The 14,339-nt window shown below is 39.5% G+C and overlaps 1 protein-coding gene across 4 annotated transcripts in view; it reads left to right on the top strand.

The window, feature by feature from the left end:
• The window catches only part of LIFR (LIF receptor subunit alpha), a 53,552-nt gene that overhangs the window by 31,644 nt on the left and 7,569 nt on the right, over window positions 1–14,339 (top strand). For all 4 annotated transcript variants that reach the window (XM_085043024.1, XM_085043025.1, XM_085043022.1 and 1 more), the window contains 10 exons: window positions 384–529; window positions 3,109–3,274; window positions 3,427–3,497; window positions 3,923–4,136; window positions 7,494–7,673; window positions 9,296–9,397; window positions 10,944–11,111; window positions 11,743–11,904; window positions 13,008–13,101; window positions 13,644–13,722. In XM_085043024.1, the coding sequence (XP_084899150.1) occupies window positions 384–529; window positions 3,109–3,274; window positions 3,427–3,497; window positions 3,923–4,136; window positions 7,494–7,673; window positions 9,296–9,397; window positions 10,944–11,111; window positions 11,743–11,904; window positions 13,008–13,101; window positions 13,644–13,722 (1,382 nt within the window). The remainder of the gene's footprint in view (window positions 1–383; window positions 530–3,108; window positions 3,275–3,426; window positions 3,498–3,922; window positions 4,137–7,493; window positions 7,674–9,295; window positions 9,398–10,943; window positions 11,112–11,742; window positions 11,905–13,007; window positions 13,102–13,643; window positions 13,723–14,339) is intronic.

The following is a 14,339-nucleotide window of genomic DNA, read 5'->3' on the forward strand; positions in this document are numbered from 1 at the left end:
AGATTTTAAGTCCTGGCTTTAAAAGTTCACAGGAGTTAAATAAAGTTGAGTAAATTTCATTGATCAGTGTGGTCTTCTGAAATAGCTGGTGTTTCACTTTTTTGATAAAATCAGTAAGGGAGAAAATGTTTTGCTGTTTCTCAACTCCTTATCATATGTGCCAGTAAACTCAGTCTTAAGTAAATCGGTTTCCTTGTTTGATAGCTGAGAAGAGAGTCAGGAATGAGACTGCTTGCAGGTCCCTTTCTGGCAGCAGTTTTCCAATTTGCTGATTGAAATGCTTATCCTTCTGATTCTCTCTGATCTTCTAAAATAAGATTTTTCTGAAGTAACATAAGTGGGTTTTTTTCCTTTGAACTGAAGACTTTTCTTTGTATTTTAAGTTCATCCGAAAACCCCAGAAAAGTTAACTGTTATTGAGAACAACTCTACAAGCATCCAAATGCGTTGGTTTATAAATGGCAGCTTTGCTGGGATCAGGCTTCTGTGTCAAATTGAAGTTAGCAGTGGTCACTCTGAGAGAAGACTGGTAAGTGTTGCTTTTAAAAGGTAAATTTTTTGGTACAAATGTTGATCTTATTCACTGAACTAATCACATTTCAAATTCTTTTCTCACTAAGACCTTCATTCTGATGATCTTACTGAATCATTATTGTAGAAATGAGTAGAAGTTTAGTTCCTAAAATGAGAAAACTTCCTGCTCATCTCTGTTGTTGATTGTTTGGGGTGGTGTTGGTTTATTGGTAGGTTGCTTGCTTGTTGGGGTTGTTTTGTTTTAAACACTTCAGAGAATAGTGAAATTGCACACCATGTAATTTGGTACTGGAAAGGAGTGCATAGAGCTTTATGCTGACCTTTTAGGTGACAGTCCTTGTCCTTTATCCTTCCTGGTGCAAACTGTATTAACACACTCTTGTTCCAGGGTGCCCTGCTGCTCTGAAGATTTCCACAGCAGTTATTTCAGATCTTGCAGTCTGCAGCTGAATTTCTCCTTTAATTTGTTCCCCTCGGAGAACAGTTCATTTGTTCACTGTCAGTAGTTGGCATGCATGTGGCCATAATGGGCAGCTGCTAAACCTGCTCGTATGTCAAGTGATGTAGAGACAGGATAGGGAAGGATTTTCCCATGGGAAGTTTCAATTGGCAGACCCCAGGCAAGGATCTCTGCAGCAGGACAGAAGGTGGTATTTCTGGGAGGGGTCCAGATTTTCAACCATTCAGGCTTCCAGCTGCTGCCTGGCTTTAGTGCTCTGCATCACAGACTGGAGCTGTATATTTAGTCTGCTGACTGTCAGAGGCGCTTAGGATACTAATTTAGACACCAGCATCAGGTACTGAGTGTAGGTGGTGGGAATATATCCTCTTCTGTATTGCCTGACTCAGTGAGGGGGGTGACCTGTTTCACTGCGGAAGCCTAATGAGAAGTGAATTTTCAGTTGGCCTGAGATTTACCCCCAGTTTCTTTGTGCATACATATCTCTGACCATTTCAAGTAGGCACACAGTGAATTCTCAGGTCTTGGTGCACAGAGCCTGAGTTTGTAATTTGAGCATATTAACCGCAGAGGCTTTTTTTTGCAATGCTTGTCTGATTTTTAGCAGTATTCTGTTACCCTCTGCATTTAGTTGCCAGCTGGGCACAGCTGTTGAGCACAGCCTTAAATAACTAAATCGAGCCACAGAAATTATGCAGTGAAGATAATCATTATGTACATGCCTCCAAAATAATAGGGTTGTAGTTGATGCATGCTCTATAAGAGTATTTTTAAAATACTTTAAAAGAACTTAATGAGTGCGGAAGCCTTAAGCTTTTATATTTTCCCTGTAATGACATATGTTAAGTAATACCAGAGATTAGGTACTACAAAAGGAACTCATAGATATTTTTGGGATATGCAGCTCAAAACCTGGGGCATACACTTTTTTGTGAGTCCTGCTACTGGACCAATCATCTGGGGTAGTGGGAGATGGTCAGGATTTATATTTCCACTGCAGTTTGATTCCCTATACCTCTATCAGAGCCCTCAGCCACAGATATTTTGTAAGCAGCACCAGCTCAGTAGAAGCTTTTATAGCTTTGTTATATGGTTGCTGGTTGCTTAATAAGAAAACCCCAGGAGTCCTCTGTCACAAAAGTAGCTGTGAAATTGTTATGGGGTTTTACATGGCATTTTGAGGATGTTTTCAGAAGCGTTTCCATCCGTATGAGAGATTGTTGGCTTTTCTAGCATTTTTCAAGTTGTCATTTGGCTTTTCTAGTATTTTTTCAAGTTGTCATTTGGCTTTAGAAATGCACAATTAGTTGCATCTAAAAGTCACTTGGAGTCCACTTATTGGCAGCTGTGATGCACATGTGTTATAATTAGATTCAGTAAAAAGAATATTCCCAGGTTTAGGATTTCCTTAAGTAATTGTGGAACTGAAATGCTCTGTAGATTCACACCACTTTAGAATAATAGGAGAGACTCATCCTGTCGTAAGAGCTGTGAACTCAGATCACCTGTGTAAGACCTGGACACTGTCTTTTGAAGGAAAAATGAAGGAAACAGACTGCATAATAAACTGCAGATTGCAGATTGTCTTGATTTTACTTCTGTGGATGTCTCATAGGAAAAAGGTCTTTGTGCCCACAGTCTAATGTGCATGTGTTCAATGGAAGTGCAGGTTCTGAATACCAGTGATGAAATTCTGGCCTGCCAGTTTTGCTGCCTATGGGAGAGAGGAGGACTGAGTGGGATAGATGGGAAACAACTGCCTGCTGCTGTGTGCAGGGCTCACCCTGTTGAAGGCTTACCAGTGTTGCCTCTCCTTTTCACATTTTACATTTCAAAGGTGCTGCCTACTGTCATGCTTCAATTTCTGCTTATACAGGACTTTGTTTTGGTGGATCTCTGAAGGTTTTTTTTTGTTCTTGTTTAGGGTGACTGCATAGGAAATATTTTTCTTTTTCATTGTTTTTCAAGCCCTTCTTCATAGGGCTTGACTGCAGCTTTCACACTGTCAGTATTCTTGGGTGAAAAAGAATATCACCTTTTTAGATGTTGACTAGCAGCGTAATCTAGGAGAAAACAATATATGTATCATGTCAATTTCTGTAAATTTTTAACAGCACAATGTCTCCATGCCTGGTGGGAAATCCTCAACTTACACAGCTCAGGTGAATGCATTGCGCCCATACACCAAATACCAGTTTAGGGTGCGCTGCTCAGCTGCTGAACACTTCTGGAAGTGGAGTGACTGGAGCAGGGGACTGGAGCAGACAACAGCAGAAGCCCGTAAGTTCATCTAACTCTGATGGTAAAATGTTGAACTTGTGAAGCCATATGTTTTAAAGTTAGTCATATTAAAGAAAGTTAACTTTTTATTAGATGGTAAATTGTCTACTGTGCAACTGGGGGAAAAAACTACCATTCTTATTTTTATTTAGCTCCTGCAAGAGGACCAGATGTCTGGAGAGAAAGAAGTCCTTCTGGAGAAAGTCTAAAAGTCTTCTGGAAGGTAGATAGGACACTTAAACTTCTAAAATAATATGTAATATAACTGTACAAAAAGCTATTTACTTACACATTTATAAATTAGTGAAGTTTATAGTCAATAAAACAGACTGTTTTTCTTAACTTTTATAGAACCATCCCTTGAGACAAATATTTTTCCTCAAATGAGAATGTTATTAAAGTTTTAGAATTTAGGCTTTGCATTGAAAACCATTTCTTGTGAAGAATTAAACTTTTTATATATCTCAGCTGAAAACTGAAAACTTAGAAACTTACATGTTAATTTTCAAAGTCACACTTGAGTAACCTTTTTGCCTTGTAGTCTTTATACAGTCATCAGACTAGATCAGGAACATTAAATTCATATTATCATATGTCTTCTTCTGTATACTGCATTTTGGTTTTAACATGCTCTTTGTCTGTTCATAGCCCTTATCCATTTCTGAAGCCAATGGAAAAATAGTGTCTCATGAAGTGTCCTGCTACCGGCTAGAGACGCTACTGGAGTATAAAGTAGTCCCTGAACCCTCAAACAGTACTGAGATAAAACTTGGAAAAAGTGATTGTGTAATTAATGTTGTAGCCAAAAACAGTGCAGGCTCATCTCCCCTGTCAAGGATAACAAGCGTGGAACTTCCAAGTGGTGAGTGCTCCCAGCTGAGTTAAGCACCTTCAAGCCTTGGGGAATACCTCAGCCGAGTTTGTTTATTGAAAAATAATGCTTTGTTTGTTTGTGTTAATTTCCCCACACAAATCTGCTGGGCAGGGAAAAAATGCTGCTTTGCTTTTAGTGGAGGGTCTCACCAATTAATAGTGCTCTTTACATAAAATAAAGATGATAGTGTGCAGTCTTTGCGGCTATTTGCACTTTTCTTTAGACCTCCCAGGAACGAGAAGAATGAGGCCTCAAAAGCATTGGTGTGGATCCCATATATTCAGGGAACTCCATTCATTTTTGTATGTTCTTGTTGAGACACTGAGAAGAGTTACATGCTAAACAGATTCAGAAGTTTTGGGAGTGTTGTGTGGTTTTCTAAGGCAAGAATTGTCAGTTCAATGCCTTGTGAGCTCTGCAGGAGAATATTAATTGGGCTGGTTGGTGAAGTGTTGGCATCCTTATGCTAGGGAGACAGTGTTTGAAAAGGAGGTAGGGCTATAGCTTCCCAATTAAAACACTGCCAGTCTTGCTGAGGGTTTTGTAAAGGGAAATAGCTGAGCCAGATAATGATTTTCTGTTCCTAACACTGAGCTTGGAGAGTAGATAATATTGCAAAGTGGTTATTGAGAGTCCACACTTCCCTGCCCATCAGAAAGTGTCATCTCCCAAAGCCCAAACCTTTAGATCCAGATTTGGCTGATGCTCTGCAGGGAGGACAGATTTACACAGCAAGGCCCCTCCTTGCTTGTTTGCCAGGAGCATTCATGTATCTGCTTCTCCTTGCCCATCTGGAGAACAAGTGTCACCGTTGCTTGTCCAGCAGCTTGGGTTCTGATAACACACAGCCATCTCTCACAGGAAGAAGTGTGTTTTGGCTGAGATTCCCAGTGAAATGAAAAAACAAGTTTCTGTGTGAAGGAAAACCATTGTGCATAATGTTTCTTGTGCTTCTCCAAAACAAAGAATCACAGACTGAGTCAGGTTGGAAGGAACCACGGTGGTCATCTGATCCAAATCCCCCACTCAAGCAGGGCCATCCCAGAGCACACGGCACAGGGCTGTATCCAGATGGTGCTTGGATATCTCCAATGAGGGAGACTCCACAGCCTCTCTGGGTAACCTGTTCCAGTGTGTGGTCAGTCTCGCAGTAAAGTTCATATTCAGGTGAAAGTCCTCATATTCAGGTGAAATTTCCTATGCATCAGTTTCTCCTTTTGCCTCTTGTCCCATTGCTCAGCACCACCAAGCAGAGCCTGCTCCATCCTCTGACCTCTCCCTGCACACACTGACAGACACTGGTGAGGTTCTCTCTCAGTTGTCTCTTCCTGAGGCTGAACAGGCCCAGCTCCCTCAGTCTTTCCTTGTAAGAGAGATGCTCCTGTCCCTTAAACATCTTTGCTGTTCTGCACTGGAACCATACCAGGAGCTCTATGTCTCTCTTGTGCTGAGGAGCCTAGAACTGAGCACGGCACCAGTGCTAATACCTTACAGTATATTCTTAGTCTGCCTATTGGAAGGAAAAGTAATTGTATGGGACAGTTGATTTGAAATGCTTTTATAGCTCTTCTTCAGCAGTGAAAGAATGAGGCTCTGGGAGTCAGAGAGCTCTCTGTAATAGATGTGTGGTGTGGGATAGCTGATGGCAGCTAGAGCTTTGCATTCATTTATAGCTTTCTCTCAGATGTCTGAGGTTCCCTTTGGTGTTACCCAACATGTACTCATTAAGGATTTGTTCCCTAGTTGGTATAGGAATTGAGTCACTGACTAGAGTCATAAAAGATGAGTCATTCAAAGAACTGGATGACATTTTTGCCCAGACATCTTTTGTGGCTGCTTCCTGTGTGCAGTCTGTAAGTGCTTTTAATGTCCAAAAGAGAGCAGAGGGTCTAAAGCTGGAGATCTGCTGAGGTTTTCTGAAAAATGAAAACACAAGCAAAGGACACTCTGCCATAATTAATTTGTCACTGTCTCTGAAAAGTGCACTGTAGAGAGTTGGGGCATATAATGTGGTGATCCAGGTGCCCCTACCACAGTAATATTCTAGTGCTAGTAGTTATTTTTTCTTCTAGTCTAAGTTGCAGCTATAAATACACCAAAATGAGTAGTACTGCCCATGGTGAATTTCTAGTCATCTAGCTCAGGAAATAAGGTGGAGTGTGGTGTATTTAAGTATTTTTTAGACAGTATGTGCTCACTGTCAGTAAAAACTCTTTTCCCTAAACAGAAAAATTAAAGTCTGCTAATTAGAAATATGGTCTTTTCCAGCATCATAGAAATATAGTTTCACTGGATGCATAGTAGTTTTTCTGGGGAAAGTATCAAAACCCTTGTGGAGTTGATTTGCTTTTTTTATTCATGTGTCTTTTTCTTGCCACGAGCAAACTACCAAAGGATTGTACACTTAGCTGTACATTAAGATTATTTAGAAATAGACAGTCCTTTGACATTCACAGCCACATCTGTGAGAGTAAAGTTTTCACAGCACTAATTTTTAAAAACTGTCCTTGCCCTTCAGCCTTTAATAGTTTATGGCTCTAATAAAATGAAATAATAGACTCAATGGGGAGCATAAATGAGAACACTGAAAAAGGAAAACTGAAACCCTGAGATTGTTTTTTCAGATCTGTCATGGGGCCTCCGCTTTTGTGGTGGCCTTTGGAAACCATCCCTTAGCTCTGCAGGGTCCCATCTGATGAACAGCCATGGAGGGCAGCTGCAGGAATCGGAAGCTGTTCCCAGATCTGATCACTTCAAGAGCAGCTAAACCTTAGATAATCTGAAACAAGGAAATAGACTAAAGGCAAAGCCTTTTTTTTTTTTTTGGTTAAATTTACCCTTGATAGGCTGAAGCCTCCATGAAGTTCACCAGAGATGTGATTATTGCTTGTTGATTCTTCATGAAAAATTATTGTCTGTGGTTGGGCGAGTGACAGCAAGACTCTTTGAAAGAAACACAAAGTAAACCATTTGATTAAATGACAGCAGGAATTTATAGCTGGAGGCTCCTGCCAAACTGGTGTCAATTCATATTTGAACCTGACATCTGCTGTAAATCCTTACCTTGGAAAAGTGCTTTTTAAGCCAATCCCGAGCTGCTGCATTTCTCATCATCATATTTAAAGCTGGCTGAGGGATTTGCTGCAGGCTATGTCTGATTCTGAGCACTCCAGAAAGCTCAGCTGAGTGCATTACTTCAAATTTCACAGTTCACGCGTGCCTCTCATTCTTAGAAGTGACTGCCGTTTGTAAAGCCATTGTGCTGTGGCTGGAAGGCTTTCTTTCATCTTGGTCTATAGATAAGTGTCTGCTCTTTGATGGATTTTTGTGTCATCTTTGTTGCAGACAATGTCACAACAGATCAGGCCATGGCAATGGGGAATGGAATTAACATTTCTTGGGATTCTTACCCTGACATGACCTGTGGCTACATAGTGAAATGGTGTCGTTCATCTGGGTCTGAACCCTGTAGTGTGGACTGGCAGAAATTTCCTTCAAACACAACAAATGCAGTGATAAAATCTGGTAAGTGAGAAGTAATTTCATGTGAGTCTTTCTAGTTGAGACCAGAAGCAAGTGGAATAAGAGCAGCATGAAGCTATAGGTTGCAGATTGTTTGATTACTGTGTACTTGTGTAAATAAATGAAATTCTTCTTGGTACTGTGTTTATTTTAATTTCTTACTCAGTCTTGCCAAATCCAAATATCAGTCTTGACTTAACTTTTATCATCCTGTGTTTATTAACTATTTTGAAATTACCTCTTCTAGCTGTACCCCACAGTTTGCTAACTCAGCCTAACGCATAGTGGTTAATCTAGAGTTTGGGGTTTTATTTGGATTCTAAGCATAAACAGTGCTGCTCAGGATGGAAGAAGACTAATCTGTTGTTTTTACATGAGGGCGATTTTTTTTAAGTGTGACCTCCATGTGTTGGCTTGCTGTCAACTATTGAAATTTCCTGGAACAGGGCACATTCCAGGTCTCTAGATGCTGGTGGGCAGATCAGGGAAATGAAACTCAGCTGTGGTGGGACTAGTAGCAGCAGAAGAGGGAAGACAGAACCCATTAAAGATGTAGGGTTTTTTTTTCTCTGCTGTGTATAAGGGTACATATTTACTTTTTAGAAGAATTTAATATTAAAGTCTCTATTCAAGAAAACAACTCGGAGCTGTGTACATAGGGAAGTTGAGGAGGAGTGAGACCTGGGAGGGTGGGGGCAATATGTTTTTCTGTCTGTAATTACAACACTGTGTCCATATTGTTTTAGTTTGTGCTAGCTAGAGATGGCTTTTTTCTAAGCAGACAATACTCTGTGTGTCCAGTGATGCACTGCTTTACTCCTGGTCTCTTCCCTGGGATGGCTCTTGCAGTATGTTGTGTGAGTTATCCAGCTGCTAGGGCTGGCCTCAAGCTGGCAAATCCACCTCTGCTCTTAGTCCTGCTAGGAGAATCAGGCTGTACTTGAACTCTTGCAAAACCCATTTGACTTCTGCATAGTTTCACAGTGGCATCTTGTTTAGAAAAATTCTTGAAAGTAGCATACAGCCCTGACTTGAGGAAATCCCAGAAAGTGGTTAATTATTCATACATTATAGCATCAAACATCTGTATTTCCACCAAAGACATGGGAAGCATAAATTTGATGACTATCTGTGTTTTTTAAAGACAGTTGAGGACTTAAGTTCATTGCCACGGTGCTTCACTATCAGTTTTGAGAGTTTTCTGCACATCTTTTGTACTGTTCCTCCAATAAGCCTGGTTATTTCAAAATTCATTTGTATTTCTGAGGAGGAGGCAGGATCTACCACATAGAGGCTGTTTGGTGGGCTGCTGTGGGAGGAAAGGAAGGGGATTATTTATGGTAACTTCAATTTTTTTCCCCATGGAAAGGGCAATTTATGCAATTTGAGCAGCTTGTTTTGAATCCTCTTTATTTAGTACCAAACTTTCTCTGGGAGCTAGATTTGGTTACTGCTTCTAAACCACATCTGATGGCACAGCTTTTGTAGAAATTACAAGTAGGGATGGTATTTATACTATTATACTTTGTAATTTTTTAATACATATTTATATGTCTGCATGATGTGAAATCTAAAAGCGTCATTCTTCAGAAGTGAAATATTCTTACAGCAGTTTTCTCTTGCAGCTCTGTTCAAACCTGGCGTGAGATACAACTTTTCACTGTATGGCTGCAAATCCACTGGATATCAGTTGTTGAAAAATGTAACTGGGTATATGAAAGAGCTGCGTAAGTGCACTTTTATCATTCGGGATCTCTGCAGAGTGAGCTTAGACTGTGTCTATTTTTAGCTCAGTGTTGGCAGAAGAAGACTGAGACCAGGATCCCCACTGGCTCCTGTTTGTTCTCTGTGTATAACTGTAGCACATTTTGCCAGCCACATTTTGCCAGTTCCAAGCATATGCAATAACCCTGTGTTCTCCAGCTTGTGTGGTGGCACAGAGAGTCACAGCAGTTCACAGCTGGAATTTGAACCACATGGCTCTACTCCCTTCTACAGGAAAGGAGGCAACTTTTTTGATACATCAATCAAAGTAGACTTCCAAGCACACTGGGTACAGCTCAGCAAATATAAAAAGTGTCTGTAACATTTCTGCTTGAAAGCACTTTTTAGATGTGAACTAGATCCTACAGCACAAACCACTTTGAGAATTGCAGTTGTGTTTTGTCCCATAGCAACCCTGCGTGGGTAACTGGGGTTTGACCTAGTGCTGAGCTTTGCTGGCCTGAAGATGCATTAGTGTCTGAATCCTTTCTATTCCCAGGTGTCTGAACGTGGCTTTACCTTTAACACCACAGCTGTATTGTATTGTATTGTATTGTAACTACAGTACCCATTCCACTTTGAAGTTTAATGTGTTTTCTGCTAAAATAGTTTGCTTGGAAAACTGAGCTGCTGACATAATCTGAATCCTTGGAAATGGTATTGTTTATTTCATTGCTAAGGTTGAAGGTGAGGTTAAGGGAATTTTACCAGAAACTCAATTTTCAGCTATTTGTACCTCTGCAAAAATTCTGAACAATTTTCCAGAAGAGTTTTCCGTATGTGTTTTGAACAGATCAGACAGAAGCTTTCAAGGTATAAGGACTCTTGAGGGACTAAAAATGCATTGAACATATAGAAGAAACTTACTAGGAGCTAAGAAATGCTCAACAGCATAGATTCATTCTAAAACTTCAGATTTGCCTTTGGATGGATAGCCATCGAGAGATGGATGCATTCTTAAACATGAGTTCAGCCCTGGTGGATCAAAGCCAAATGTCAGACTAAGTCCTGGTGCACTTTATGTATTATCTACTGTAACACTTTCAGTAGGCCTCAGGTATTGAAATAAGGACTTGTAAAAACTGCTAATAGTAGTTCTCCTAAGCTGAGCTAGAATTCCATTATAGGAATGCAGAGTTTGTTTAGTTTTAAGACAAGCTATGAAGTCACGGAATTAAAACCTTTCAAAGCTAATTTGTATCCTCTGAATGTTTATACAGTCTTTTGGGGTTTGTTGCAGGAAGAAGGGTCTCTAAGAAGGCTGACTAAAGAGACGTTTTTCTTTTAGCATCTCTTAGTAGATAATACTGCAGAAATTATTAACAATGAGTTCAACATAGCTAGATTTTTGTAGCATGACCTGCTAAGTCTTTCACATGTGAAGAGACTTGGGGAAAAGGTTGGAAAATGTTAGTTCCAAAATGAAACTGATTAAATACTTACATAGTTTCAGCATTTAATGAGAAAGTAATTTCTTATTAGTTTTTTCCTTCATAATTCTCCCTACAGCTCCAAAAACTGCACCAAATTTTACCGTTGAAGAAACTTCCTCAGATTCTATATTGGTAAAATGGGAAGACATTCCTATTGAAGAGTGCCGAGGGTTTTTAAAAGGGTATCTTCTTTCCTTTGCAAAAGGTGAAAAAGATGCTTTAAAGCCTAGGCTTTCAGAATCAGGTAATTGAATTGTATGGATTTCAACTTCCTTACTTTTACATCTTTCTTTTTTATTTTTTAATAGTTTAATTTCACATTAATCAAAAAGATGCTTTAATAATAATTTAGTTGCATTACTCACTGACATAATTGTCATAATATGACAAAGGCATTTAAAATAATCAGCTCCTTGTGTGGTTAGCACAGTTGTTTTTTAACATAAAGCAAAAGCTGGAGAAAACCCTGGCTCACTGGGGCCATAAAGCAATGCAGTGACTAAGTAGCAATGTGTCATGCTGTCCTGTGCTCAGATACCCTGCGAAGATGAGGCAGGGAGGTTACATAGCTATATTTAATGGGGTATATTCTTCCAGTGCCTGTCTTGTCAGGACTGAAGCCTGACTCACATTCACCAGAGGACAAGGAGGGGGGTGAGGAAATGAAGTCAATCTGTAGTTGCTGCACCACACTCCTGTGCTGTTTGGTGCTGTGTAAGCAAGCAGCAATGCTAGGGTTCTTTATTTCAGTTTTTACACAAACTGTTCTTCAGGTTTCAGCTGCTCACTTCAAGAAAGTTTTGCTAAAGCTGAGGTTGTCTTTTTGAATCCTTTCTTACAAAGTTATGCTTTTCTTACTGCTTCCAAACAAACAGGGAATCCAGAACTTAAAGTTAACAATATCACTGACTTAACGAAGAAGTCTATGAAAATACTTGATCTTCAAGGCAAAACGAGTTACCAGCTGGAACTACAAGCCTACACTGCTGGTGGATTGAGCCCTCCAAACAGCTTGTATGTGGTGACAAAGGAGGACTGTAAGTTGATTATCCCTGTTCAGACAAATCCCTGTCTTTAGCACAGGGGCTGTACAATATATATAAAGCTGAGTTTATTTTGTTGGTTTGTGGATTTTTTCTGGTGCCCTACATAGTTTGGGCCTACTGTATAATTTTTTCCTTTATTTAGTTGGTTATGTATAAATACAAAAATTGGTGTAGTTCAGACTGAAGGAAAGATGCTTTCCTATTACAGCTACTTTGTAGTTCATGGTAATGTATGCATGAAAAATAACTTCTAACCTACTACTAAATATAGTGGAGTCTGAGCTTAGTTTTCTCAAACAGCCAGTTGTTTTTGTCAGGTTTCCCATGATGAATATCTGCTAATACATGGTGGGAAGAAAGGCATTGTGGAAATATTTATCAGTTTCAGAATTGCAAACAGATGCCTCTCTGCTTTGAATTCAGTTTTATTGATCCCCTGACAGAAGCAAACACAGAAAGACAGCTACAAAAAAAAAAAAAAAAAAAAAAGTTGACTTTGAGGAATGAGAAGTGAAAAAAAGTATTTCCTATGAAGGAGTAAACACTGGGGGGCAACTAAAACACATGAAAAATAAAGCTTGAGCAATTTAATATCAATGGAGGAAGGCAATAGGGATGTATTAGAACTAAAGCCTAGGGATTGGAAGCATTGTAAAACCTTTATAAGACAGTGCTGTTTGTGCAATGAGTTGTTGGCCTAGAAGAGCCATTACCAGAAACTTGGCCAGTTCAGGTATCATGAAAGTGCAATTCCAGTGCTTAGCAAGAACAGAATCACAGTAGCAATGAGTCTTGTGCTGCACATGTAGCCTTCTGCAATTAAGCAATCAGAGAGAAGTATCTGCTGATTCCTGTAGTTATCAATGAATCTGTTTATGAATGGACTCTTGTCCATCCAACAAAAGGGAACAGCAATGGTGTAGGTCACAGTTTGCAGACCACTGCGCTAGAAGAGTTTAATGGAATGGCCTTTAATTGGTGAGAATGTTAGAACAGAAATAAAACTTTCAGGTAACATTGGATATATATATATTTACTGTTTTTATTATATATATATATATATATTTACTGTTTTTTTCTTTTTTTCCCCCCAGCTGTAGGATTAATCATTGCAATTCTCATCCCTGTGGCAGTGGTGGTGCTGCTTGGGGTGTTGGCCAGCATCTTCTGCTACAGAAAGAGGGAATGGTAAATGCCTTCATCAGATTCTCATATTTTCCTGGAAGTGTTTGCTTCAGTGCTAGGGTTTTCCATGATTTTACTTACTCTGTGTTTTCACTGAGCACCCAAAAATGGTAGTGGGCTTTGTTTAAAGGTGGGTGGCAAAAACATATTGTAGAATGTGAAGGAGAAACTAAATTGGAGAGAGGTCAGAGCAAGGAATGCAGAAAGTTTTTGCAGGAGCCTGTTTCCCAATAAGTGCCATTTATAAATAGTTCCCAAATGGAAATAAGCTAGTGACATACTGTAATTTGTGTGCCCTCTACAAACAAAGGTAAACATACCATCTTCAACTTTTAGTAAATGTGGCATATTAAATTCCCTGCTTAAAAAAAAAAAGGCTGCTGTTTTTTCCATTATACTCAGTGAAAGTTCAACACACTAAATCTTTGTACCAGATGTCTTCAGTACTGTGAATTACAGGGAAATGTCCTGACTCTTTTTTGTGTATTCACAATCTGTTTCAGGCCTTGCTATCTTTATAATAGTTTATTCTTTCTTCCTTAAAGGATTAAAGAAACATTTTATCCAGAAATCCCGAATCCTGAGAACAGTAAAGCACTGCAGTTTCAGAGGAACATCTGTGAGGTAACCCTCATTTTGAATCTAGTGTTTCAAGCTTCTGAAGATAACACAAGTTAAAGAATTGTTTTGCAAACTTTGACTCATCTGTTCCAATTGTAGGAAAAAACCTCTGGCAGGGAGAACAAGCCAATTTACTGAGTAACTTCTGTCAGGTGCTATCTAGAGCTTTGTTGTTGGTAATGTAGTTACTTGCAGTGTTTGAAGTAGTAAAGGACTGCTGCATTTCTCTTCTCCCCAGCTAATGAGAAGTGTCAGTACCTGATAACAATACAGGAGTAACACACCCATCTTTGTCAAAGTGTTAGAAGAAGCAGAAAGTATGGAAATGTGTATATACCGTATCCCAGCTTCCTGCTAGATACAGTAGCTGGAGCTGGGCATAACGTTTAAACACGGAATGGAATGAACTATAGAGAGATTAGATTTGGGGAGAGTTGTCAGACACTAACTGCAAAATCTCAAGTCTCTTTAATTTGCATAAAATACTTATTAACAGGAATATATGATGAGCCAGAAAACTATAAACACTTCTTTTTTTTATTTTTTAGTGTATTGCACTAATGGCCATAGGATGAGTACAATCCACAAGCCAGCAAACTGCTGTGATTTGGGCAAGTTGT

This window comes from Lichenostomus cassidix, chromosome Z (assembly GCF_008360975.1).
Source record: "Lichenostomus cassidix isolate B80296 chromosome Z, HeHo_3.0, whole genome shotgun sequence".
Lineage (NCBI taxonomy): Eukaryota > Metazoa > Chordata > Aves > Passeriformes > Meliphagidae > Lichenostomus > Lichenostomus cassidix.